At 42.0% G+C, this 26,285-nt stretch overlaps 3 protein-coding genes across 5 annotated transcripts; 2 read left to right on the plus strand and 1 right to left on the minus strand.

Moving 5' to 3' along the window:
* The first annotated feature begins 8 nt into the window (after window positions 1–8).
* Window positions 9–9,107, plus strand: strada (STE20 related adaptor alpha). 3 transcript variants are annotated; one of them, XM_084570430.1, is made up of 12 exons: window positions 9–153; window positions 750–813; window positions 1,017–1,109; window positions 4,462–4,564; window positions 5,331–5,452; window positions 5,666–5,774; window positions 5,889–6,012; window positions 6,829–7,000; window positions 7,210–7,314; window positions 7,518–7,771; window positions 7,871–7,913; window positions 8,191–9,107. In XM_084570430.1, exons 2-12 carry the CDS (start codon window positions 802–804, stop codon window positions 8,344–8,346), a joined length of 1,293 nt encoding a protein of 430 aa, XP_084426556.1. In that variant the 5' UTR covers window positions 9–153; window positions 750–801; the 3' UTR covers window positions 8,347–9,107. The 3 variants fall into 3 exon arrangements, with proteins under 3 accessions (XP_084426556.1, XP_084426554.1, XP_084426555.1); XM_084570428.1 differs by lacking the exon at window positions 1,017–1,109 and having other exon boundaries at window positions 10–153; XM_084570429.1 differs by lacking the exon at window positions 9–153 and having other exon boundaries at window positions 755–813; window positions 1,017–1,074.
* A 136-nt stretch (window positions 9,108–9,243) lies between these two features.
* rnf113a (ring finger protein 113A) lies at window positions 9,244–11,820 on the minus strand. The gene is made up of 10 exons (XM_084570431.1): window positions 11,571–11,820; window positions 11,057–11,136; window positions 10,852–10,950; window positions 10,509–10,616; window positions 10,236–10,345; window positions 10,047–10,153; window positions 9,841–9,930; window positions 9,677–9,770; window positions 9,482–9,588; window positions 9,244–9,385 (listed from the first exon to the last, which is right to left on the minus strand). The coding sequence occupies exons 1-10, from the start codon at window positions 11,674–11,676 to the stop codon at window positions 9,321–9,323; spliced, it is 966 nt and encodes a 321-aa protein (XP_084426557.1). The 5' UTR covers window positions 11,677–11,820; the 3' UTR covers window positions 9,244–9,320.
* Window positions 11,821–11,912: 92 nt separating this feature from the next.
* Window positions 11,913–25,873, plus strand: rundc3aa (RUN domain containing 3Aa). Its single transcript, XM_084570606.1, has 11 exons — window positions 11,913–12,428; window positions 20,101–20,216; window positions 20,456–20,589; window positions 20,699–20,784; window positions 21,005–21,094; window positions 21,554–21,634; window positions 21,722–21,887; window positions 21,973–22,130; window positions 22,382–22,495; window positions 23,977–24,083; window positions 24,838–25,873. The coding sequence occupies exons 1-11, from the start codon at window positions 12,322–12,324 to the stop codon at window positions 24,978–24,980; spliced, it is 1,302 nt and encodes a 433-aa protein (XP_084426732.1). The 5' UTR covers window positions 11,913–12,321; the 3' UTR covers window positions 24,981–25,873.
* The last annotated feature ends 412 nt before the right edge of the window (window positions 25,874–26,285 follow it).

A 26,285-nucleotide genomic window follows, 5' to 3' on the forward strand; every position in this document is an offset into this window, starting at 1 on the left:
CGTGTCGTTGTTAGTGAGCGACACGACAATCAACCAGAAAGCGTAGTGGAAAGCTGTCAGATACATCCTGCAGGAGAGGATGGCTCCTTAAATGAGTTATCCTGTAATACAATATCACTCAAGCCAGGTGTTATTGTTCTAAACGTTTAAAGGGTAAGTTGCTACGACTTTAAATTACTACCGTTTTCCGCTGTTAAAACAAGTCAAGATAGCAGCTTTAGCTAACGGGAATTTCCTGCTGCTAGCTTGCGTCCTCCATAATGGAAACATTAGCGCGTTTATTAGCGAGACCTGAGATCTGATTGTAATCACTATTAGTTAGTGATTTTGGCATTTCGAAGCAACTTCGACTGCTATCTTTGAAAGACGGCATATCTGACTTGACTTGAACAAAGATATCATCACTTAAACCAGTACTAGCTAAAGACATATGCTATCTGATAATGAATAATCACGCTAATGTAATAATAATAATAATAATTATAACTTACACGAGGAAAGAAATTAATATGTTTGGGGATGTGACTAAATATGAGTAATTACAGGCAGTATTACTTACAGTTTCAAGTATTATTTATGTTATACAAATGTGTGCTGTGTTTCAAGAAATCATATGTACTCTGTGATAGATTTTAAGGTTTGTTAAAGACCATGATAGACCAAAATCACAAATATCATGTGGTTAGCCCACTGAGATCAAACAGAGACATCCTCTCATCACAGTTTTTGGTTTTTACTTGTTTTCACAGATACTCCCTGTATGTGTTTTCTGCATCATATGTAACACATTCAAGAGGATCCATGTCTTTTCTTGTAAGTGTTTGCCAAGTACTTCAAATTCTAGACAAAGATTGCAGTGGTTTCCAGGACAGGAATTCAGACTGTCAACATCAACTAATTCTTCTTTACTCAACAAAGTTAAATATCGACTGTATGTGTTTTTGCAACTTCTTCCCTTATTCTCGCTTGCATTTCTCTCCTTTTTTTCCATGTCTGTTAATAACCCTCTCTGTCAGCGTTGGGTATCTGAGAAACTGAGTGTGGAGAGCCTGCGGGATTTGGAGTTATTTGGAGGTGAGGTTCATGCTAAACCAACTTACAACAAAAGGGTTTTGCATTCCTAATCCACTGATCACATAATCAGAAAACAATCAGAAAACAACATTCAGTTCTCATTTAAGCTTTGCTATGACTGGGCTATGACTTTGCTGTGCTTCTCAGATGTCACACTTAAAATACAGTTATGAGAGTCTTACATGTTATATGGTTGTGTGTAACTGTGTTTGGCTATTACATATTTTATTTGCCATTATATCTAAATTTGACTGTGTCTTTGTGGTGAATTGTGTTGCACAATTTTCTTTAACATTAGTGGTAAATACAAATGAATGTATATAGCAGACAGACAGGAACAAATAGCCGTCAAAGTGGACCAGAATCCAAACCATCAGTTACATATACAGTCACAATGATGCAACCCATTCTACAAAGTTAAAGTAAGCTTAACAGGATAGTAAGAAGTAAATCCCCTTTATCAGGTTAGTTTTCCCTACTTTACTTTTAGCCTGGCCTAGCAGCAATACTATCATTTGTGGCTGCAACCTGAAGCTAATGATTTGTATGTTTTATTTTTTGCAAGATAAGGAGCTTTTGTTATGACGGTTCACAGCGTGACAGCATTGCATAAATAATCCAATTTAACTTAATTGATGCTTCGAGAGACGTCCATTGAGTTACCAGCAGGCTGCATGATCCCCAGCCTCAGTTAATCAGGCTCCAGAGAGTTTGATATGTTGGCAGCCACAGGGCATGTTTGTGTTGAGCAGAATATCAGCCTTTCTCACTCACTTTATCCTACTTCTGGTCAACTGATATGTTTTCATAGATTAGTGATGTTGTATGCTGAAATAGTGTAAAGTATGTGCACTGTACTAAGTGCGGATCTTCACTTACTCTAGTGTCAGTGTTTCACTTTTTCTAAAGCTTTCTTATTACCTTTACGCTGCAGAAAATATTAGTGAATAAATGTTTTTTTTGTAGCATGTTTTCCAGACAGTGCAATACAAATCATTTCTCTTGACATAATGAAGGTCTGATAGAGAATATTTTGTCATGAAGGTGGGATACGATAGCTTATCTGTAACTTATGTTGTAAAACAGATGTTCCACTTTTCAGTGAGTGGTTATTCTTCATTTTAGTTTAGTTGCCAGGACTCTGATGTAGACCAAAAACCCTTTAGTAAATGTTTGTCCTTGTAGACTACTGGGTGGGACTAGTAAGCTAAGTAATAAAAATAGCAAATATGAGTCCTGAAGAAAATGCATACATCCAAAAAGGCTTCAAGACCTGAAAGGTTTAGTGCTTTTGCAGTTAAGGGCAGTCATGCCTGTTTGATAGCAGATTTGAAGATGAACACACCGTTTGGAGACAGAAGGGGATATGTCATGTCATTCCTCCAATAATTAGTGTACATTTGGTGTATTATGGAAGTTTTCGTGTAGCATAGGAAAGTCCTGGGGGGCTCATGTAGTCTTTCTTTGCAAGCTTGTCCCATTTTCATTTTATTGCTTGCAGGTCATTTCTCAGTGTTGCATGTTTGTTTGAGGATATAATTTCTCATTTGGCAGTGGTCTGCTCCCATCGGCTTTTATAATATCTGGGAAGAACATGAAGACTTTATATAGATTGTTTTTTCATTTGTTTGGTAAGAGAGTGTTTGAATACCAAGCAGATCTGATAACGGAGCGTCACTTTGTGGGCGGTCAGCAGTACTACAGCGCTGCTGGTTTTGAGAACCTGGGAAATCAGCAAAGGTCATCTATCAAATTCTGCTGCATGAAGCAAACCCTCACTTCCAGAGGCTGTGCTTACCAGTTCAAACGCTTCTCTAAACACAGATCCTTCTCTTGTTTTGTTTGTGTACATGTCTTTATATCATTGATGTGGTTTTTCTACCCCAGAGCAAGCTCAGGGACTCTCTCACAGGAAAGTAAGTGTGGTACTCCTGTCACTGCATCACCACCCCCCATGTGCCTTTTGTGTATGTGCGTGCATGCATGCATATGTATGTGCGCACACAGATTTCTATTAAGCAGAACCCACTGCCCCCCAAGGCTTTGCACATTTATGTATGCATGAGTGTCCAGTTCATGACACACGCTGCACATGCTCGTAGCTTAGGCCTTCTCACGACTCACCCGGGCTCCTTTTGTATTGTAGATATTTTTTTTTTTATCCTCAAAGAGAGCAAGTAATTCTCTCATACAGTTAAATGATTCTGTGTGGGTCTGTTCAAGATGCGTTGTTAACATGCTGTGTTCCAGGCAAGTGCTTTGTTTTGGATTTTGTTGTGTTTTTGTAACCCCACTTAAAGTCCTGACTGATGGTTTATAAGGATTTTGTTTGTGTTGCGACACTTCTTGAATGTGCTGACGGCCTCTTGTTGAGTTGATGGCGGTCTGGTATAGTGTCACATTTTGACATGGCGACCCCTTCTAAATCTGATCACAGTGACAGTGTGATAAGATAACATTTACAGACCTTCCTTTAAGCTTTGGCTGCCAAAGCATGTTTGCCAAAACTGCCATGCCAGTTTTAATGTGCATATAATGTATAGTGCATAAAGTTGATGGCGAAATTTCTTAACATCTTTTGGAAGTGTTCTCATATGGGACAACTCTTGGTTTTGTCTGAGGATATTTTCAGTTTTGCGTTCCTGATCATGAACTAATCTCTAGCTGGTAGGATACCATTTCGTTCAAGGAGGTACACTATTCTGTTCTGAATGTGTTCCCTCATTCTTGTAAACATGAAAACTGTCCGAATATTCATACAGCTTGCCTTCATTTGCCTCCACAGCTTGCTACTGCAATCTGTCCATTTCCATCATTCCGGTTGCTATAAACTGATGGAATTCAGGAGTCCTCACTGCCAGGAATATTAGCATTTCTCCAATGTCTTTTCTGTCTGTGATGCAAAACTCCAACAACATTTTTAACCAAGCAGATGAAGCCATAGACCTTGCCTTGTCCGCTCTTTATTTTTCTGTATTTAGTTGAGCTTATGTTCAATTACTGGTTAAGTACTTCGTTTAGGAGTAAACGTATATCAGTGACAAATACTGATGCATTGTAACTGTCTGGTGCTGTTTACAGCATGTACAATTTTGTATTAAGTGGAACTGGAATTGTTTAATCAATAGACATACTGTACATTATCATAGACATACATTAGATATTGTGCTTGTTATGGTTTGCCAGTTATGTGTCACTAATGTTTTTTAATTCCACACAACGTGGTAACACACGTCGGTCTGTCCTTTGTTGGTCTTTTAACAAATATCACACATAAGACTAAGCCACTGGTAGTCACTCACGAGCGATTTGGTACAATCCTGCATCGTAACGAATCAGTGTCATAACTGATCTTGATTCTCTCTGTTCCTTCCCCTCCACCTCCAGGCCCATGAGGACAGTCAGGAGAGTCTGACCTCCCTCCCCCGTCGAGACACCATGGGCAGCTTCCTTCCTGACAGCAGCTCGTATGAGCTCCTCACCGTTATTGGTATGTAACAGCACAGACACGCCTGGACTTTTGCGGCCTGTATTGGTGTCAGCATATCGCTCAGTTTTTTTAGTTGCAGTAAGACATCAGAAACTGCACTGGCGAAAGTATAGTCTCTTGTTTTAAGAAAACAACACCATCACACACACACACAGGGCACGTACCATAACTTATGACCCGAGGCACCCCCCTCTACCCATTCTTCACACTGCTCCCATCTGGTCACAGATACAGACCCCTGGCACGGAAACGGGCACATTATGGAGTTTTGTCCCCTTGGCCATAGAGGCGCTAAACAAAATATCCCATTAACTTTAAATAGCACTTGTAACATAGGTGCTATTTATATAGATATACATATGTGCATGTATGTGTGTATATGTTGTGGATGTTCTCTCCATATACGTATATGTATTCACGCGAGGCTCTGTGTAGCCTGTGGCAACAATTTCCTTAAAGGACAATGAAGAAGCTAGAATTAATTCACTGCATTATGAAAAAAATTGTATGGATGAGTAATTTTACTAAAGTCTTTGTAAGTCTCAATAAAGTCTTCATGATTTAACTTGGTATTTAATGGTATCTAAATGGCAAAAAATGTATATAACATGTATACAACAATACAATGTGGTATTTGGATAGTGACTACAATATACTATATGTGTTTATTTTAGTTAACATAACTATCCAAACATTAGGGGCAAGGGCAACTTTGTAACAGGGACATGATTTTCTTTTCTAAATGAACTCTGTGTGTGTGTTTTAGGCCGAGGATTGGACGACTTAATGACTGTGAACCTGGCTCGATACAGGCCCACCGGGGACCACGTAGCCATCCGACGAATTGACTTGGAGTCATGTACTAATGACATGGTTACTTATCTGCAGGTCTGCATCCTCACTTGATCCCATCAGTCTGCATGACGCCACTCTCTTCTCGTCTTCCTTCCCCTTGTTTAATCTCATCGCTTCAGTGTCTGTTTTCTGATCAACTCTTGTGTCTTTATTGCCCATCGTCCTAGCCCAATAACTTTTGATATAATCTTCCCTGTCTGCCATCTTGACATTATGAGGCGTAATTTCCTTTTCTCTGCTTCATAGGGCGAACTACACGTGTCAAAGTTGTTTCACCACCCCAGTATTCTACCCTACAAGAGTGTCTTTATAGCTGAAAATGAGCTATGGGTCATCACTCCCTTCATGGCTTATGGTAGGAAACATAGTTTTTTATGTAGAGAAAGTATGTTACCTGTGGTGTAAAACAGCCTCTGTCAACAGAGAACCGCTCTCTCATCATGTTTATCTGTGTTTGATGATCTTGCAGGCTCAGCCAGAGATCTCATCTGCACACATTTTGCAGATGGTATGAGTGAGCTGACCATCGCATATATTTTACTAGGCATGCTCAAAGCCCTGGAATACATCCACCACATGGGATATGTGCACAGGTGAGACGTTAAAAGACACATAGCTTTAAGACATGAAAATATTTTTCATGGCAATCAAAGAGCAACCCAAATATTCAATGTTTCCATTCCATTTCACAATAGAAGGGTTTTCTTCTGGTCGCCTTTTGACTAGAGTAACATCAAAAAGAATCACAGGAGATATATTCATACATTTTCATAGGTGGAAGTGTTTGAAGAGCCAGGTCGTAAAGAATGTCTTGATCATTGTTTAATATTTTTGCAGTCCCCTTTGTTAAACTGTTTGCATGCCAAGCTTTTAAAAGCTGTATGTCACATGTAAAATCAAATAATAGTGGCCAAAAAGTGTGTGTTTTTAACATTCATTAATACACAGGATTAGATGTTACAGCAAAACACATTTAGAGGCCCTGTCCAACTGAGAAACCCTAACAAACCTATAGTCATGTGATATGACGCTTAACCTACAATCTAAATAAACTAAGTAAATGCTGCTGGCTTGTAGGCCCACGGAGCAGCAGAGGATAATTCGAACCTTGTGAAATATAAGCTAACCTAACGCTGCTGGCTTGTATGGCCCGCTCAGCAGCTAACTATAGCTACCAAACAATATGAAGACATCAGGAACCTGGCCTAAACAACAGCAGTATGCAGCATGTCATTGGGGTTTTCAAGTGGGCACCTCCCTTCACCGATGTTTCGTTAAGTTAGGCCCACGACACCTCCAGAAGCCTTAACAAGATACTATTGAGTGAATCAGACATTCAGCCATTCAGTCAAACCTAACTTAAAATTAGATGCCGGTGTGATATACATTGTCTTAACTGTGTTGGGTAGGAGTGTGAAGGCCAGCCATGTGTTGATCTCTGCGGATGGACAGGTCTGCATGTCAGGTCTGCGGAGCATCTTCAGTTTGATCCGTCATGGCCAGAGGGCCAGAGTGGTCCACGACTTCCCCCAGTACAGCGTCAAAGTGCTGCCCTGGCTGAGCCCTGAAGTGCTGCAACAGGTACTGGTTTCCTCCACGCTGAAGCACTATATAGTAATGTTTAACTGCTGCTTAACTCTGCCGTGCTTTCAGAGAAGTTTTGGGAACAGTGTTCTGCAGCCAAAGTTTCAGGATACAGTTCACCATGCTGCTTCCAGTAGCAAAATGTTCAGGACCTATAAGAATAGTAGATGAGACTGACACTTTGTCTTTAAATTGTCTTTTCTTAGAATCTGCAGGGATATGACTCTCGATCAGACATATATAGCCTTGGAATCACAGCCTGTGAATTGGCCAATGGACATGTGCCCTTCAAAGACATGCCAGCTACACAGGTGAGCAGAGACTTTTCAGCACCCTTCGTGTTCTACTGTTGAAAGCAGTAAACCTGGTGGAGTAATATGCATTTACCTTCAGAAAGAGTTGTTTTAGCAAAAGACTATCAGGACAAAGTTTTGTTTGTTCAGTTGGGAGAATCTGACATTGAATGTGCTGGTTCCCATTAATAAATAGTTGAAGTAACATCTCATTTTCACAGATGCTGCTGGAGAAGCTAAATGGGACAGTGCCGTGTTTGCTAGATACCACTACGATTCCCCCAGAGGAGCTGTCCATGAAACCGTCCCGCTCTGGTGCTGATTCTGGGATCTGTGAGGGTCCTGGAGCAGGAGGGGTCCGACACTCTAACGGAGAACGTTCCTCCTCTTCAGGTGGACACCCCTACAACCGGACGTTCTCCCCACAGTTCCACGGCTTTGTTGAGCTGTGTCTACAGCGAGATCCAGAGAAGAGGTGGGCCAAACTCTGCCTGCACGTTTAAATACTGTATTGTTCTATAAATGCTTTTAATGATTAAGGGTCAAGACACTAACTATATTCCAATTTCTTCAGACCATCTGCCACCACTCTCATTGGCCATCCCTTCTTCAAACAGGTGTGTAAGATATCCTGACATTATCATGTATATAAATAAGTATACATTTTCTGTTAGTAAAATTTTTAAATACAAATTTTCAGTGGATGTTTGTGGTGTTCAGCACTGAGAAACACTTTCCTAAAGATATAAAACACAGAGGATCACAAATTCCTGCCACTGCACACCCACAGAGTCTGACCTTCTGAAAAATTTCTCACATTTCACTTTGAACATAGAAATGTGGGAGAGTAAATGATTTGAAATGCTAATCCCTCAAGTATTTTTGCTTCCTCAGATCAAACGGCGACCTTCAGAAGCGTTGCCTGAGCTGCTGCAGCCTGTGACGCCTATCACCAGCTACGAGAGCTCCCAGCCACAGGACTCTCCCTCAGGGCTCGCCAGTCTGGAGTCCGGTCTCAGCCACCTGGAGGTGGACGACTGGGACTTCTGACAGCAGTGGGGATCCTGATGAGAAACTTTTGTGCAGACGGGATGAGATGTTTTTGTAACTGTCCTCTTGTAAATAATGTAAATCCCGAAAAACTAAAAGGAGTTGCTGTACTTAGACAGAGGTTAAAAGCCAGCAGCCACCTTGCCTCTTTTTGATGTCTCTTTCAAGCTTTTGTCGTCTAGATATGCACAAACTCTTGCACTGCACTGATTGCCTCTGTCTCTCTCTCTCTCACACACACACACACACACACCTGTTTACAGATTGTACTTACACATTACAAGCCCCCTGGAGCCAAAACGCAACAGAACTCCTCTGTTCCTCATGCAGTAGCTGAGGTGTCAGAGGATGGGAGAGTCTGTGGATGTAAATGTAGCCTAAACCTTAAGATTCTCAGAAAACGGATCAGTGGGAAGCTGCTACTAAATATTCAGAGGGGACGCTCTACCTCTTGTGTGAACATGGCCACTTGATGTGGCCCATCTGCTCAGTGAGACCACCATAAGGATGCAAGGCAGTCCTCACAGCTGACTCGGTTAGCCCTCTACACCAGACGGAAAGTTTCTTGTATGCCCCGAGGGTTAACTTACCAAACATGATGTAAACAAATGTCTTAGCCCTCAGTCTGTGTTACAGTATGAACCACAGCACATGCTTCAAGCATCTCTTTTGTTGCACAGAGGTCAAGAGAAACATCTGTTAGTTTAACCTTCAAAGCATAAAAGTATGTACTGAACTTACTTGTGTTACTCATGTCAAAAGTGAATGTTTTATTGGTGCTTGTTTTGTCTGCATGTACATTTGAGGGCAAAGCAAAGTGTTGCATTATCAAACTTGACTTTTAACAATAAACTTGGTCCACTTTAATGGTTTTACTTGAAAGCAATGAGGTTACAATCCTTCTAAAAATTTATTTTATTCAAAATGTACACAGACAAACACATAAGAGGAGGATTGAAAAAGTTCAGATGTTGCTAATCTTCATCTGATGGTGGCTGGTCTGCTGCGGCTTGGTGTTTCTCCATCTTGGCCATCAACTCTGGAATAATAGGAAAAAAACCATGGTTGATGGGAGTTAAGTTGCATTCATTCCATTAGATGCAGTTTACCATTTTTTCTGTTCGACGCTGCTAACCTTTTGCAGGGTTGAAGACTCCGTTGGTCTGAGTGTTGCACACATAGCAGCGCTTAGACTTGCGGTAATGCTGAAGGGCACAGGTCTCACAAAAATAGTGCTTGCACCTGGTTGACATGGGACTTGTTAACACACTGCAGCTGGTAATACACAAGCATCTGCTTAGTGAAGAAGAAAAACATAGAAGAGACTTACTTTGTGACAATGGGATTCTTAAAGGATTCCCGGCAGATGAAGCACTTAAAGGGTATGTCCTCATCATCACTGCTCACCTCATAGTTTTCATCATCTGGGTGAGAACAGTCAGTTCAGAAAATGCTTGTGCAAAAGTTTTTTTTAAACCCCCCTCCTTAACTCACCATTTGCTCCATATCTGCCCTCTTCCAGTTCTCTCTCTATCTGCCAGCCATGTTTGTAGTCTGACCTGTCGTGAAGGAACTTGCAGCTGTCTGATGTCAGGAAAGACACAAAGAAGTGGAACCGTCAAGATATTAAAAGGAGAAAAAGTTTTATATTGTCACTGAATAGACAACTGATACTTTAAATGTCCCAGTTTCATACCCACCTCCAAAACCACAGAAACCAGTCTCCTTATAGTCTTTGCAGATATCCGGCTGGTAGTCCCACCGGACTGTGGCTCTCAGGTGTTCAGGGGCTCGGATTGGTCCTTTTCTGTTAAAATGTAACAGATGTTTATGTATTACTTTTGCATCCTTGTGAACACATGTTGAATTTGCCTAGCCTCAGTACTCACCTAACCATGCCAGAGGAGGCATTGCCCATGGTGGTATCTTTAGGCTTGATAAATTTTTGGTAGTTGTTGATGCCACGGTAGATTTTATCATCTTCTTTACCTGTCAGCTCCTATTGACAGTGATAACAAGAAAATCCATACAATCAAAAAATGATTTAGATATGATTTGTTCAGTTCTCCCATGATATACAAGAAACTAGAAAATATATCACATTATGATAAATATTGTCAACTCTTTCACAAAGAAAGAACTAGCAGAAACTTATCTCTTACTTCTTGGATTTTCTGACTCCTCTCAAAAATGGCTTGAGCGTCATTGTCTTTCTCTGTGTCCAGCTGATATGTAGCAGTCGCCCCCATGTCGTCTGGTCCCTCTGGTTTCTTGTTTTTAAAAGACCAAGACAGTACAGTGAGAAAAGATTGATAAATTCAAGAAATGCACATGACCAAATTACAAAACCACAGAGAAGCATGGATGTGAATGGACAACAGCACGTCTCAGCCACTGATCAGCTTCATTGGAGTGGCTGAGAGGTTAGGTAACCATCCAACTCAGATTTCTTGATCTGAGCACTAAAGCACTGCCTTTAAAAATACAGAGGGAAATAAAACTCACCGCTGAACGTGTGGATTTATAGGCAACAGTGATCTTCTTGTCATCTTCCTCATTTTCACTTTCACTGGAACTTACATTTTCTTTCTCTGCTTTTTTGGACTGGATAGAAAAAAAAACATGAGTCTGTTTATCACCCAAACTAAAAAAAAAATGCTTATTACTATTACTAGTGTCACTGGTATTATTATTATTATTATTATCATACGCTTTGAATCATGGGGTTGACTCGAGTGTTTCTCTTTTCTTTTCTGACCACAGAGCTCTGGTCCTCGTCACTGTTTCCATCTGAAAAAGGAGAGGAATCAGTGAAACTAATTTGACAGCAACTAGCATACAGGCCCTGTGTAGATGATAACCTGAGTTAAACTGAATGAACTGGGAAGATAGGAAATACTGGCAGCACAAACATGACCTAACCCTCTAAATTCCGAGAGACTCTAAATGCAGCACAATAGGTAGGTACAAGTTTTAACAGCGATGAATATAAAAAAAACTGAATGCGGTTTAGAGAGTTGTTCTCATTTTAGCATCAACACGTTTCATTCTTATCAAGTAAAATGTATTGCCATTATTAAAACAGGAACACAAGAACAAAAACAAACACTTGTTCGCTTGTGTTTGACATTTTAGGGTCGATGCCAAATACACATCGTCATCAGCACAAGAGGTTCGCATCACTGAAGAAAATCAAAAACGTTTTTCAAACGAAAGGTTACTACCTTTGTCGCTGTCGCTTGCCTTTCTCTTTCGGCCAGAGAATTTCTTAGTAGATTTTTTGAACAGAAAAGTGCAAGACCCCTTTTTTGGCTCCTCTGGTTCCGCCATCTTGCCTCCAGTAAGTAAGTAGCTACCCGCCGTCTCCACAGCGCCCTCTAGTGACTCGGAGTCAACACGGGTTTGTACATGTACTGGTCAACTGAAGAACCACTGCTGTCCATAATTCACATAATCTAAAGCCAAACACGTTTAAAATGTTTAAATTGATGCAGTTAATCAATTTAAACAATTACATATTGTGAATTGTTTTTCTGTTATAATTATATGTTTTAGAAAATACTATGAGGTGTCAATTAAGGATTTGTTTTTGAGTCGTATACCCCTAATGATGCCTGATTATTGTACAATGGTACCTGAAGGCATCATTCGAATACTCTCTCAGCTGTGCCAAGTGCATGACGTGTGCTGATAAAAACCGGAAACGTTGAAAATACACGTATTATTCAAGGATATATTTTCAGCAAAATTGAACGGAAATAAGTGATGATGGTTTTATTTTGAAAGTGCCAAACGGAAGTCAAATATTTTATGGTGTCTGGCTTGACGCAGGTCGCTGCTGTCCTCCTCCTCCATCGGTAACAGCATCCGTGGCTCCCCGCAGAGGATAGCGGGTGTTTGTAGGACACAGGGCCCGAGGAGGGAGAGGTCCTGGCCTGGGCACGGATCCCGAAGAGGCCCCGGGGCCGCCGCTGGATGGAGTCGGGCTGCATACAGACAGCAATGGCTATGGGTCTGACATCGAAAAAGGCGTCTGCTCGGAGCGTCGGCGTGGAGCGAAAAAACCTTATCACGGTTTGCAGGTACAAATCACGACACCGTCGATATGCCGTATTTATCTGTAGATGTCTGTCAATGCATGCTGCTCAGTTCACGATTTCACCAGCGGAGAATATTTCTTTAGAAGCCCATCTCAACGCTGATTCCTGAGGCGAAACAATGGCTCCAGAGAGATGGAAAATAATGCAGAATAATGGACACCTTTCTAGAAATACTAGGCAGGAAGAGGAGACAGGTGTGTCTTCACCTTCACTTACCCCTGCTACATGGGAGCTAGGAAAAAAGACTTTTATAATAGTGTTTTATGTCAAGTAATCGATATCAGCCTTTATTTCCAGGATTTTTTAAAAGAGAAAATCTCTGGTGTGATATTTATCTATAATCTCTCTTTGAAAAGCCCATTTTATTTTTAATGTCCAGCCATGATTGGTTTTTACCCATAACAAAGTTTCAAACGGTATAAATATCTATTGCTGATATTATCAATCTGAGTGGAGAATAGCCAGCAGCAGGTTTCCTCCTCCATCACAGTGAGGTTGAGTGCTTGAACGGGACAAGGGCATCGGGAGCAGTGCAAGGACTCCTCCCCACATCGCTTCCTTGCTTGCACAGTGCAAGCCCTCCATCCTCCTCCATTCAGCCGACACAGTGCAGTTCTAGTCTGTGAATCGCAGTCTCCAATAAATCACTGGTTTCTCCAGCATTCAGCAAGGATAGGACTGTAAACTGAGAGGACCTTTAATTCGCTCGACCAGAGGTCCTATCTGTATACTCATACATTATTACAATTCAAATGTTACTTTGCTGTTTGATATTTAAGTAATAACCTTTTTGAGTTTAAGATCCAAGTCATAGGTTTGGGCCTTCATGCTGACACAGTTGGTGAGTGGTAATTGGAGATTTCCAACATGTATATTCACAAGGAAAAAGCAACCACCCAGGGTCATTTAGTCACCCCTATTTTTATAATGTTTCGCAACGCTTACTCACATGTTAAAGTTTAATCGTTTTATGACATTTTAATAAATGAATGTTCCTCACCTGGCAGTATACAATAAGATGTACACATTATAGATTTGCATTTATTGTCTTTCAGTGTCACTGACACAATATGATTGAATTCTAATAGATATTTTCATATTGTGACGGTATCTCTTTGAAATGATCTGCAGAATTGTTTCATCCACTGTTGTCATTTCCTACAACTGGCATTACTACAACACTGGATTAAAATGTGTTTGTTCACCAAAGAAACTACAGCTTTATCCTGACACCTTTACGATGCGCTAGTGAAATTTGTTACGGTGTACGGTGTTTGTTGTAGATGGTGTTCACAGAAGTGACTTAATGCATATATATCAATTCATGGTCGTGGTAAAGAAAAAAATGAATGTAACCCCAGAAAAAAAAAAAAAACTTGATAAGACTCAAACAGACACAAAGTCGTGTCTTTTTATCGCATTTATTCCATTGCATTTTAGTGACACATAGAGAGTTGCAAAACACACAATTTTGCGCAGAGCATGCCTGCAAAGAAAGAAAAGATCTCACGACAGACTTAAAACACAGAAAAGGATTAGCGTGGACACAGAAACAGTATTGTTTTCAGTCTGTCCTGACTGTGCTAAGACGGCTTTAATCATTTAAGCATTTTAATGACAAACAAACCGGACAAGACGGAAATAAATCTCAAACAGCTCTCCATCAGTAATGCTTACTACACGTTTGTGTTCCATTTTCTAATGAACAACATGAATTGATTAGGTTCACTTCAAGGGCAAATTCCTCTATGCGAGTCTGTGTCGCTGCCTGATCTCATTCATGGTGATTCTGACCCTTTCATGTTCTTCTGGATCTGGTCAGAGCTGATTCAAGTAGGTTGTTGTGTGATCGTAGAGTCTTAATGGGGAGAGATCCTGAATCAGCAGTGGCCCTCTGGGTGTACATTAAAGCAGGCTGGGCATCATGTTGGTGCAGGATCTAGGCTCTCAGTCGTGCTGACTGAGACACAGTTACTTCCATAGCTGAATCGCTGCCTGGCTACAGTAGCTAAGTGACGTTAGTGCTCGATTAGTATACCAGGCCAAGCTTTTATTTACCCTAATATGTGTGTGTATATATAAAGTCTAACCTCCTTTGTCTCACTGTAACATCATACATGTTTAACTTACAATCATCACACACACAGATTAAAGTTTCCAATTCCTGAAAATTCGTTTGATGGCTTCAGAAAAGAGTTTCTGTTCAGTTATGGGGTCAGAGAGTTCACATGTTGACGTGTAAGGTTCCTCAGTTCTGTCTGTCACTTGTGGTCACAACAAAGAATAGTTGGCATCACAGAGCTGTTTAAAGGTGTTTGTAATAAACTTGATCTGGCACGATGTAGGTCACCGGTACCAGGCACAGAAACAGGACTAATCTCTGCTGAGTGCCTTGTTTACAGTGACGTACTTAACAAGATGAATCCATTTGAATTAAAGACACATACTGTACGAACGGCAAAATAACATTTGTGTGTAGTAAAGGAAAGCCTAATCGCATGATAAACTAAGACTTGATGAGAATCATAACGATGACTGCTGTCAGGTGAAAAACCTTGCAACTAAAAAGTGTCAACCTTCTAGCTTTTTGATGGAGCATTTCTGATTTTGCAATTTTTTTGTTTTCTTATCAGACAGCATTTGAAAACCTAGAGGAATTTTGTTTTAATGGCTAGGAAGAGACATGGTGATATTTATAATGTCCATAGTGACAGCAGTGTCATTGTGATCCACTGCATCTCTGCACTGTTGCCACTAGCAACAGGGTTTAGCTTAAGGGCTGAGGTTTTCTGGAGTGAGTGGAAATTTTCATGTAACTCCAGATTTACTTTTTTTAATTTATTTTTTGAATCTGAGCTCCATTTGGCAAACTGCCTCCTATGTGTCTTCAGGCCACTTTCTGTTTAAAATTGACTGCTTTGTTGCTTTGGCCTGGCTAATGGTTCTCTTGTTGTTGTCCGTGACTGGAGGAACAGTGTTGCTGTGGACACGGTGAACCTGAGAAAGAATAGATAAGATGAGTGAGACTTGACAAGTGTTATCCCTTCAGCTGCTTCCTGTAAACAAAAAGGAACAGGGAGGGAAAGAAGTGAGGGCGACATGCTGCGCCGTTGGCTGAGGTCTGGGCTCTTCCGGGGCGTGGCTCAAGAGGAGAGAATAAAATGTTCTGTAATTTCGCAAACAAAGATTCATATTCACGTCTCTTGGACGTGCTGCAGCAAGCTGCTCCCACTTAGTGTTTTGTATTCTGAGCGATAGTGTGACAGTTGCATCATAGTAGTTTCTGTTTTTGTGTATCATTCTTTTGCATTTTTTTTCTCGATTTCTCAACCTCCTTTTATTTTTTTTAACATCAAGTATGTGAAGTTACAGCAGAACGCGTTTGGCTGAACATTTGGACACCAGTCATCAGCTGATCGGCTTGCTCTCTCACCATCAATTTCAGTGTGACACCCTGTTATTCCTCCTATTATCCCCCTGTCATGCTCAGACGTCTGATTTACCCTCTCTGTGCTACTCAGTCCAATACTCCATCTTTCGCCCTGATCCCTCTGCACCTCCTCTGACCATAAAACACTTTGCCTGTACGCTTCCTCACAGAGGGGACGGGTGAGAGAGAGAGAGACACACACACACACCCTGCTATAGTTACATTTTTACACCTTTCACTCTATGTGGATTTGACCCAAATTGTGATACTTTATTTGTAATCGCACAAGGCATTTTATTTTCTCTTGACTGTTTGTGCCAGTCCAGTGCAGGATGGGACGCCTCCCCCGACAGTCCAGGATGATAAACACAGCACTGGCTGGTGTTGCACAATGCAGCTGCCAGTGAGGAGTTGGCCTGTGTCATCAGATCCTGCTGGTTAGGCCAAGACTGAAGAGAAACACAGAAATAAGAAGAGAGAGAAAGGAATCAGGGGAATGTTTATGAAGGGAAAAGAACAGTTAGAGAGAGTTAACGTGGGACCTTGTGTGTTTACGTTAGGTGTCACTGCTGATATATGCAGGTTTGGTTATCCTGTGTGGTGGTGCAGATCAAACGCAGTCGTGTAAGTACAGTAGAGGGGTGAGAAAGGAGAACAAGGGGGCATTTTAAAGAGAGCTGAGAGTGGGCTTGGCAGAGAGCCAGGCTGACTGAGAGGGGGCACAAAAGAAGCTTGTCAGAAGGTCCTGCAGTTGTTGTTCAGTGTCAAATCGTACCAAGAGCATGCTGCTATTCCACTCCATCCATTTGCATTTGAGCCACACCAGCAATTCCCCTCCAGATCAAAGCACTTCGTTTCATTTACAGTCATCTGCAGCTGTAATGTTTCTTTTGAGATAACAACTGTTTATCAGGTCAGAGAGGCCGTTTTGCGGCTGTTATGATTTTAAGTGCTGTCATTAGCAAATGGGCTGGCATCAGTTGGTGGTTCCCATACTATTTGGGGGCATTGGTGTTTCAAGGGTTCAGCATCCTGCATAATAAGGAAATGCTTGATGTCATGCATTTTTCTGTCACTTAAAATTGCACAAAGAGGGAAAGTAGGAGCCATTTTGGCTTCTAATCTTAGATTTCAGGCAGGTTTTTTCCTGCTAGAACTCCTGTCATGATGGGATTCTTTAAGGCAATCTGAAGCAGTTCTTGTTCTGACTGAAGCCCTTTCACAACACACAATATTTTGAGCCACACAATTCAGAAATCTGGGGCTCTATCACTTATTAAAATGCTGACTGACCTACTTGGCAAAAACATTATCAGAAAGATTTTAGATGCCACTAACCTGTTTCCTTGATAAATCCGGCATGATCAAACAAAGTCAAAGCTCCAATAGTAAATTTAATCCAGTTTTCGCTCTCAGTTGGAATAGACCCAGTGCAGATGCTGTTGTGGTGTCCACATGTTCTCTGTTACGATGCTGTTTTCTTGTGACATTTTCTGCCAGTCCCCCCACCCCGCAATGCAATCCCCTCTCATTTAAAGCGTCTTGCGTTTGGGGAAGAAGGCTTTCCGGAAAGAGGTGGTGGTGGTACCTCTGCTGAAGGAGGCACTGCCCAGGGAGATCTTGGTCTTCCCACTGGTGATAGTGGAGGAGCCCAGAGACGTTGTGCTCCTGCCCCGGCTGATGGAGGAGTTCCCCATGGCAAGCTTGGTCTTCCCCCTCTTTATTGTGGTGTTGCCCAGGGTTAAGGCCGTCTTCCCCTCTGTGAAGCTGGTGTTCCCCATTGAGGAGAAGCTTGTCTTCCTGACCCAGATTCAACGGCGGGGTTTGGGACTCACTCGACGCGAAGCATCGCACACTCATGCAGCACACCCTTCTCTGCAAGCCCTCAAGGGTAATAGTAACATCAGCTACAATCCAGAGCAAACCAGAATGCTAAGCGTGGATAGTGCGACCCCCGTGTCGCATAATGCCTTCGTTGAGCTGGTCGACGTGGGCTTTGGAAGGCCACATACCACCCATGTGTCCCTGTCAATGGACAGAGGCAGCCGTAGGTGGCCACAGCCTATCTGGGGGGACTGGGACAGTGGAGCGATTGTCCCATCACCACGACGACACCGGACGGTTGAAGGACACATTGTTGCAAAGAGGACAGTCTGCGGTGACATCACTTTCTTCTGAGCTATTGTTCCCTATAGCCTCTGATTGTAAGACATTCCTTCTGTGCACAACTGTAAACACCGTATGTTAAATGAGTTGTACAGTGTCAGAGTTTTACAGAAGGAAGGATATGCGTGTTCATCTTCTCCACATGTATCTAAGCCTTTGATTCCATCTGTCTTGTAGTTGTTTCGTTCCTGCGTTTGAAATATGGGTGTGGCTCCTTCTGTTGTTGCTTATTCTCCATTTGCAAGTCATTAAAGAAATGTAACTTTTATTTTCTTCCATTTAATTTCATGAGATCTTAGAACACCTCATGGGTCTACATACAAAACAATCAAGCAAAGCAGTGTTTAGATGTGTTACATTACTGTTACATCAGTCAATCTTTACAGTCTTGTACTTCGAGCCTGGGTTCGTTGTTGAATGTATAGCTTATGGAGATGCAGGTCAATCAGTCTAACTGGCATGCACAGAAATACCACTTTTATACCAAAGATGCACAGGAGCGTAGTGCTGATGAAAGGCGCACACATACTCTTGTGTCTCCAAATACTGCACATTTGTTTCTCACTTCCCTCCTTGCCAAGCCAACACACCGTAAAGCCTCATCTGATCACTGTCACATTTGCATAACACGCTCAGCATGCCTTTATGAAATCACACATTTGATCGCAAACCCATTAGATCTGCAACTCACTTAGCACTTTCTTGCATGGGAACACACTTGTACTTTGAACAAACAGGTGATAGATGAGTAGCGTCAAAGAGACATTGGTCACAAACATAGCAGCTCTTTTTTATTGACTATTAATACTACTAACCTTCTATAACTGACCATATAGACATATCCGTAGGTTTGTAAGTGTGTGCAGGATTCAAGTGTGAAAATCCCAGTAGATGTTGCTATGCGTTTCTTTGCCCCTGACGAGGGTGGTTTTGACCACAGACACAGACTTGGTCCCATGGGTGAATGTCAGAGTGGTGAGAGAGCTTGTGGTCTCCCCGCGTGTGACAGAGGTCTTGCCCACTGCTATGCTGGTGTTACCCAAAGTTACGGTGGTTCTGCTCCAGGAGATTGAGGATTTACCCCAGGAGATGGCGTACTTAGTCCTCAGGATAGAAACACTGCCTCTGGTAAAGGAGGTCTTGCTTGACGAGAATGTAGTTTTCCACTCATTGTTAGAGTCTTTTTTTGACTGCTTGGCTGCTTTGGGTGTCTTAGCCCTCGCTTCAGGGGTCTTTTCCATTTAGGTGTTCCTGCGCTTGGACGTCAAGGCTTTGCGGAAGGAGGTTGTTGTGGTTCCCCGGCTGAAGCTGGCTCGTCCCAAAGCTACCGTCGTCTTTTGTCTTTGGATGGTGGAATCTCCCATGGAGGTGGTGGTCACTCCCCTGAAGATGGAGGACTTGCCTAAGGAGACGGTAGTCTTTCCCCTGGCTATAGAGGTGTTTCCCACTGCCAGGGCAGTCTTGCCCTCTGTAATGCTAGTGTTGCCCATCGAAGCGGAGGCAGTCAGCCCGAGCCTGAGCCTGGTTGCCAGCTCCTAACATGCACGCAGCATAGCTGTCCTTCTGTAGTGCGGCAGGAGGGTGAGCATGTGAGGTCAAAAGCCAAACTAAAGCTGCAGCAGCTGACCTAAATAGATCAGGCCACAATGTATAGATGAGGGGGAGGGAATTATATGATCATTCTTTGATGCGGGTCGGTCCCTCAGAGAGACGAGACCCAAAAGGACCTGGAAGCACAGCATGCACAAAGGCTGAAAAGACAGGGGGTTAATTGTATTGTTGTCATGATAACACTGCCAGCGCACTGAAGGGGTACATTGTGCAGTACACAAGACAATTGGGGTGACCTCAGTATGATAAGATGGCATGGTTCCCAAAAAAAAAAAAAAAAAACATCTCCCAGCTGTTGTTCAAATACAGTAGTACATTTGTCTGCTTGGGTACAGTGCACGGTTACACTTCATGTGAAGCACACTACAAACGTAGAGTACAAATCATTCACATTTTTGAAGTAGATTTTTTTGTCATGAATTCTTTGTCTTTGTGCTTCTGTTGCAGATTCTCTGTAAAGACTCTCCTAGAAAAGTACACAGCAGAGCCCATAGATGACTCATCTGAAGAGTTTATTAACTTTGCAGCCATTTTAGAGCACATCCTCAGCCACCGCTTCAAAGGTAACACTGCAGGTAACATATAACACTGGAAATGATGGACAATCATTTAAGGACTTTGTTGGGAGACAATAAAACACAAATAATATGAAGCAGACGAACTGTTGTCATTAGGCATTGACTCAAAAGAATATTATGGTCAAAAGGCCATCAAATGAATGTGATTACACAGTCGGCTGTACCGTTGCCATGGCTGCATATTTCAGTTTGATGAGTCATTGCTGTGTTTAAACTTGGACCAGGTTCAGGAAGCTGGTTCAGCTCAGATGGACAGCGCAGTTTCTGGGAATACATCCGGCTGGCATGCAGCAAGGTGCAGAACAACTGCATCGCCAGCATCGAAAACATAGAGAACATCAGCACATCACGAGCCAAGGCAAGGATATTTGCGTGCACAAGAGACAGTGTGAATTTGTGTGTGTGTATGTGGACAAGTGTGAGGGAAAGTCTTGTGTTCCCACTCATTTCTTACTGTCATCCTACAGGGTCGGGCGTGGATTCGAGTTGCGCTGATGGAGAAACGTCTCTCTGAATATGTATCCACTGCTCTGAGGGACACTAGAACAACCAGGTCAGACTCAGTTGTTTGTTGTAGGAGCATATTTGGTTTTGATTGATTCCTACTGCACTTTTTCTTCACTACACCTTCAATGTCGCTTCAGTTTATTACAAAATAACATTTCTGTGAAAGAGCAAGCTGGCCCTGAAATGTTCAATTTAATGTAGAGTCAGAAAAGGGTTCGGACTGGCGTCTGAATTTCAGAAACGATAATCACTTCTCCACCTGACAGGAGGTTCTACGATGATGGAGCCATTATGCTGAGAGAGGAGGCCACAGTGCTGACCGGCATGCTGATTGGACTGAGCGCCATTGACTTCAGGTAAAATTGTGATTCTAATTGCAGACGAGGGGCAGTCGTACCACAGGGGGTTACTTTCTGTAATTTCCCAGGAGCACATAGAAAGATTAAACAATATGAAAAAAGGGGGTGAAATTGCAATTTGATTAAAATAAAAAGGTCTGCAGAGTGCCATGAAAAAGAGGTCGCAAAACAAGATTAAAGCAATGAATAAATGGACTGTGCTAATTGCTAATTTAAAAGTATGAGAAAATGTTTTTAATTGAAACATGTACTAGGTAAAACGATGAATACATAAGGAAACTATCTATAGGTAATGGAAAAACTAAATGTATACATGACTGAATTCCATATTCATTATATTGATAATCATGTGTCAATTACAGTACATATAAGTGTAGCTTTATATTTACTGGTGGATAAAGTGCGCACCAATGAGAATTATGCCAAAACTTGTTTTGTGTCTCCTTGTCTGTGCAGTTTTTGCTTGAAGGGTGAGACTCTGGATGGGAAATCTCCAGCTGTGATAGACTACACACCTTACCTGAAGTTCACTCAGAGGTGAGACTGACTCATCTGATCTCATCAATCCACCTTCAGCAATGCATGTGTTTGGTGAGGTAACGCTCGTGCCTCTCTGTTGTGCAGCTATGACTACCTTAGCGATGAGGAGGACCGCCGCAGTGTGGACAGCAGCAACAGCGAGGAGAGCGTCCCGGAGCATCCCTACATCCCTCTCGTGACCGACGAGGAGAGCTGGAGCAACAAGTGTCGCAAGATGGAGCAAAGGTTTAAGATCGTCTATGCCCAGAAGGTGACGCACAGTGGCCCTTATCCTGCTGCTCCTCACGGTCAGCTTTCACACAAATGAATCCCCATCTCATTGTGTGGTTGCGCAGGGTTACCTGGAGGAACTGGTGCGCCTGCGGGAATCACAGCTGAAGAACGTGGAGACGGAGAACAAGTGTCTGAGAGCGAAGGTGGAGGAGCTGACGGTGCAGAGCCAACAGGAGAAGAAGGAGCTGGAGGCTGTTGTGCTCGAGCTGCAGGCACAACTGTAAGAGAGAACACACAAACCTTTACATTTACATCTTCTTTTTGCATAAAACAAAAAGAAGTTCCAAGTTCCTAACATTAGCTCACCACACAAGCTTGTGATACTGGGTGCACCAGTGTGTATGTATTTAAGTGACTGTGTCTCATATATAAATCACAACTACAACAAAGTAAAGATTCGATTGTTTGATGCTTCTACCTTTGATATGCCGGTGCGATTTCTAACCTTTTTTTAATCTGTGCTTTATTTAGCTCGGCTCTCATGCCTTGTGATTCTTCCCATCTGGCTAAAGATCTTTCCATCCCACTGGTCAACCAGTGGTCCACCCTCACAGACAACCAAGGCGATGTCAAACTGTTCCGCAGGTAAAATTAGGCACACACAGTTTTTTTATTCAGATGTATAACTTTCTGTGATGTTTTAATGTTAAATATTCAGTGCTCCCTAAAGGTATTTGCACCCCTCAGAACTTTCTACAAGCCTTTCTAAAATCAAATAAATTAAACAGAAATATTATACTTTGGTATTTGTTTATTCAGGAAAATGGGCCAATATTACTTATCTGTGAGGTGGAAAAGTAAGTGCACCTCTAGGATTAGTTAATTTCAAGGTTAATCTGAAGTCCATCTGCCCATCTGTCTCCTATCAATGTAATGAGACTCAGATGTCGTTCAGCGCCCCATTTTCATAAGAAAATCAGTGATTTGGGACCGTTACCCTCCACAGGAGTGGATGACCAAGGAAAGATCACTCCAAAAGCAAGACGTGTAATAGTCTGGGAGGTCCCAAAGGAACCCAGGATAACTTCTAAGCAACTAAAGGCCTCTCTCACATTGGCTAATGTTAATGTTCATGAATCCACCATCAGAAGAACAAAGAACAACCATGGTATGCCTGGCAGAGTGGCAAGAACAAAGTCACTGCTCTCCAAAAAGAACATTTCTGCAATTTGCTGGACATCGTAATAACAACCCAGAAGACTACTGGGAAATGTTCAGCGGACAGACGAGACCAAAGTAGAATAGTTTGGTTTAAATAAGAGGTTCATGTCTGGAGACGAAATACACTGCATTCCAGCAACAGAACCTCATCCTGTCCATGAAACATGGGAGTGGTAAAGTCCTTGTTTGGGCTTGTTTTGCTGCATCTGGACCAGGCCAACTTGCCATCATTGATGAACCAGTGAATTCTGAATTATACCAACCAATTCTAACAGAAAATGACAGGACACCTGTCCATGAGTCGAATCTTGGGTCATGTAGCAAGAACAGAACCTCAATCACACAGGTCTTTCTATGAAAGAATGATTACATAAGAATGAAATTAAAGTTTTGGAATGGCAAAGCCATTGGATTAAGCCCTGACCTTAATCCAATAGAAATGTTGAGGAAGGACCTGAAGGAGGCAGTTCATGTGAGGAAACCCTCCAACATCTTAGAAGCGGTTCTGTACTGAGGAATGGGCTTAAATCCCTCCCAGCCGCTGTAGACGACAGATCAGATGTTTAAGAGATGGAGATGTTTAATTGCTGTTATTTCTGCACAAGGGGGTCACACCAGATACTGAAAACAAGGGGTCACTTAGTTTTGCACCTCGCACATGTGTACTAATGATTCATTTTCTTGAATAAACAAACACAAAAGCATAATATTTCAGTTTCATTTGTTTGACTGGGTTCTCTGTGTCTACTGTCAAAAATGATGGGAAGATCCACTGATGTTTTGAGTCATTTTTACGCAGAAATGTAGGATTGTGAGGGGTGCTAATAATTTTAAGTGGCACTGTATATGTATGTTACCAATGCACAGAGTGCTTGAATGTGTTTGTGTCATGACGGTGCATCCAGGAGGAGCTTCCACAGTTTGGAGCAACTCTCTGCTGAAGTCAGTTTGAACTCTGACTCCCAGAGGACTGAAGGGAGACAGAACGGAGATGCTGCCTGGACCTCAGCAGGTGAAAATACTTTCTGGTACTACTCAGTAGTGGAAGAAGTATTCACATCCTTTACTTAAGAAGAAGTACCAACAGTGTAAAAGTTCTGGATGAAAAATACTACTTAGTACAAAAAATATTAGAAGCACAATTTTGTCATTAAACTAAAATCATGGTTTGGTCCCTCTGGCTGATATATTGTTATATATGTCATTGTTAGGTTATTAATACTGAAGTGTAAGCATGTCTAAGCAGCATGTTACTGCTGTAACTGCTGAAGGTGGAGCTAGATTCAGTTACTTTATATTAAAAATCTAACATCAACATTTTTCATCTTTGATTTTTGGTGAGGTTTTAAATCATTGGTCGTTTGTTGAAATGAAACCACATGAGAAGGTTTAGAGAGGAAAAAAATCACTGTTTGGTAGACCTGTTACCCACACAGAATATTTAGAGCTGTACTGAAATGTGCAGCGAGTATTGTTATCATGTTATAACATATTTACTTTAATTCCATTGTATTATTATGCATTTCTATTTGATATTTTGCCATTTAAAGTAGCTTTTTCTACCTCAGCAGAGATGCACATAGCAGTGTAACAATATATTGGTACTTTCTCCTCTGCTAAATAAGAGCCTTTCAGAGGCAGCCACCCATGCACATGTACATCCATATTCATGCATAAGCATGCTTGACGCCTGTTTATGATTCATGTGGGCAGCCTCAGCTATGCACGATCACAAGCTGACTTTGATTCCTGTTTTCTTGGTGTAGGGAAAGACAACACTCCCTCCATGCTGGGTCTCTGTGGCTCTCTGGCCTCTTTACCAAGCTCCAAGTCCTTCGCGAGCCTCAAGTCCAGCGAGTGTTTGGTGAACATCAGCACTGAACCCAGCCCCGCGCTCTCTCCCAGCTAGGAACTCCAGACCAGCCAAGATTTAACCCCCAGCCTGTCTGCCTGGTGATGCTGCGTTGACCCGACCAAAACCCTGCTCCCACCATGCACCCAGCTCCATGAGAAAGACGGGAACGTCACGACAGCACACCTGGATTTTTGTACATGAGAGTGCAGTCTTCATGAAGCTGAAAGGGTCCCTCTCTTCTGGTTCTTTCTTTTCTCCTCAACTTATCCACTCAACTCTGTGCTTTCCACTTTCTGTGAACCCGTCCATCCAAAGTCATGCAAAGCACCTGGAAACATCAAACCTTTATCAAAGTATCCATTTATCTCTTTATTGTTATTCATACTCCTTGTTTGAATATCAGTATTCTTCCCGTGGCATTGTCTATGTGTTTGTGCACCTCTGGCCTGTTTTATTTATTTTCATGTAACAAAAACAGCACTTGCAGTTATTTGGATGCAGCCACTTGCAAAGAGAGATGTGATGATCGTTTTGAGAGATGTCCATATGAAGTCAGAGGGTGGTGTGGTTTTTACTCGCCGCTCTTGAGGTGTCATAGCATGGAGGCATACAGTACAGTGTGTCTTATGAGTGTGACTGAATGCTAACAGGGTCTGTCACCCTTGGAAGTGCACATCATGCCTGCTTGATTAATCAAACGCCACAAACTGTTAAATCTGTGCAGCTATTTATTGATCAAATCCCAAGCTACCACATGCAGTATGTTCATCGATCTCATATGATCCTGTACAGCGGTGTGTTCTTTTTTTTGTTGGTTGATTTGTTTGTTTTGTGTTGCAATAAATTGCCTTTTCCATTAGTCATGTCTGTTTGTGTAGATTGCGTTACTGTGTAGCTTTTTAGCAACAGAAATTAGCAGCAAATGGTATGAAAAATGAACGGAGGTGTTTAGCAGCTAGCTGCATTGCTCTGGCGCCATCTAGTGGTTACGTACTGTGTTGTACAAATACATGCAAGCTCAGTAGGTTTTTATGCACACATACAATAGGGGTAAATCACAGTAAACTCCCATATAACTAGAGTTTACCACTCTTTCCTCCAAATGATTATAATTAGAGGTGCATCATGTACAATTGCTCAAGCCTGCTTGACCACAATGCCCAGACTCCAACACAAAATCTTAGGCCTTTTCGCTGATCGGCAGATCCTGATCTCTTCTTGCTGCTGTGTATGCGTCTAACTAGCCTGTGCTGATCCCCAGCACACCCAGAGCAGCATGAGAAAGCTTTTATATGTGCCAGCAAATTGGCAAAGTCTATCATACATAATCACACCCACTGATGAATATTTCATCATGTC

Source organism: Chelon labrosus, assembly GCF_963514085.1.
Source record: "Chelon labrosus genome assembly, chromosome: 21".
In the NCBI taxonomy this organism is placed as follows: Eukaryota; Metazoa; Chordata; class Actinopteri; order Mugiliformes; family Mugilidae; genus Chelon; species Chelon labrosus.

Bases quoted from the DNA above. Each gene is read 5' to 3' on its own strand.
- strada (XM_084570430.1), top strand. The intron at 5,775-5,888 runs GTAGGAAACATA...ATGATCTTGCAG, and splicing joins CACTCCCTTCATGGCTTATG to GCTCAGCCAGAGATCTCATC. The intron at 7,315-7,517 runs GTGAGCAGAGAC...TCATTTTCACAG, and splicing joins AAGACATGCCAGCTACACAG to ATGCTGCTGGAGAAGCTAAA.
- rnf113a (XM_084570431.1), bottom strand. From the start codon at position 11,676: ATGGCGGAACCAGAGGAGCCAAAAAAGGGGTCTTGCACTTTTCTGTTC. The intron at 10,951-11,056 runs GTATGATAATAA...TTTTCTATCCAG, and splicing joins TCAACCCCATGATTCAAAGC to TCCAAAAAAGCAGAGAAAGA. The intron at 9,931-10,046 runs GTGGGTATGAAA...TCCTGACATCAG, and splicing joins TGGTTTCTGTGGTTTTGGAG to ACAGCTGCAAGTTCCTTCAC.
- rundc3aa (XM_084570606.1), top strand. From the start codon at position 12,322: ATGGAGTCGGGCTGCATACAGACAGCAATGGCTATGGGTCTGACATCG. The intron at 22,131-22,381 runs GTAAGAGAGAAC...TGCTTTATTTAG, and splicing joins CTCGAGCTGCAGGCACAACT to CTCGGCTCTCATGCCTTGTG. The intron at 22,496-23,976 runs GTAAAATTAGGC...CGGTGCATCCAG, and splicing joins GATGTCAAACTGTTCCGCAG to GAGGAGCTTCCACAGTTTGG.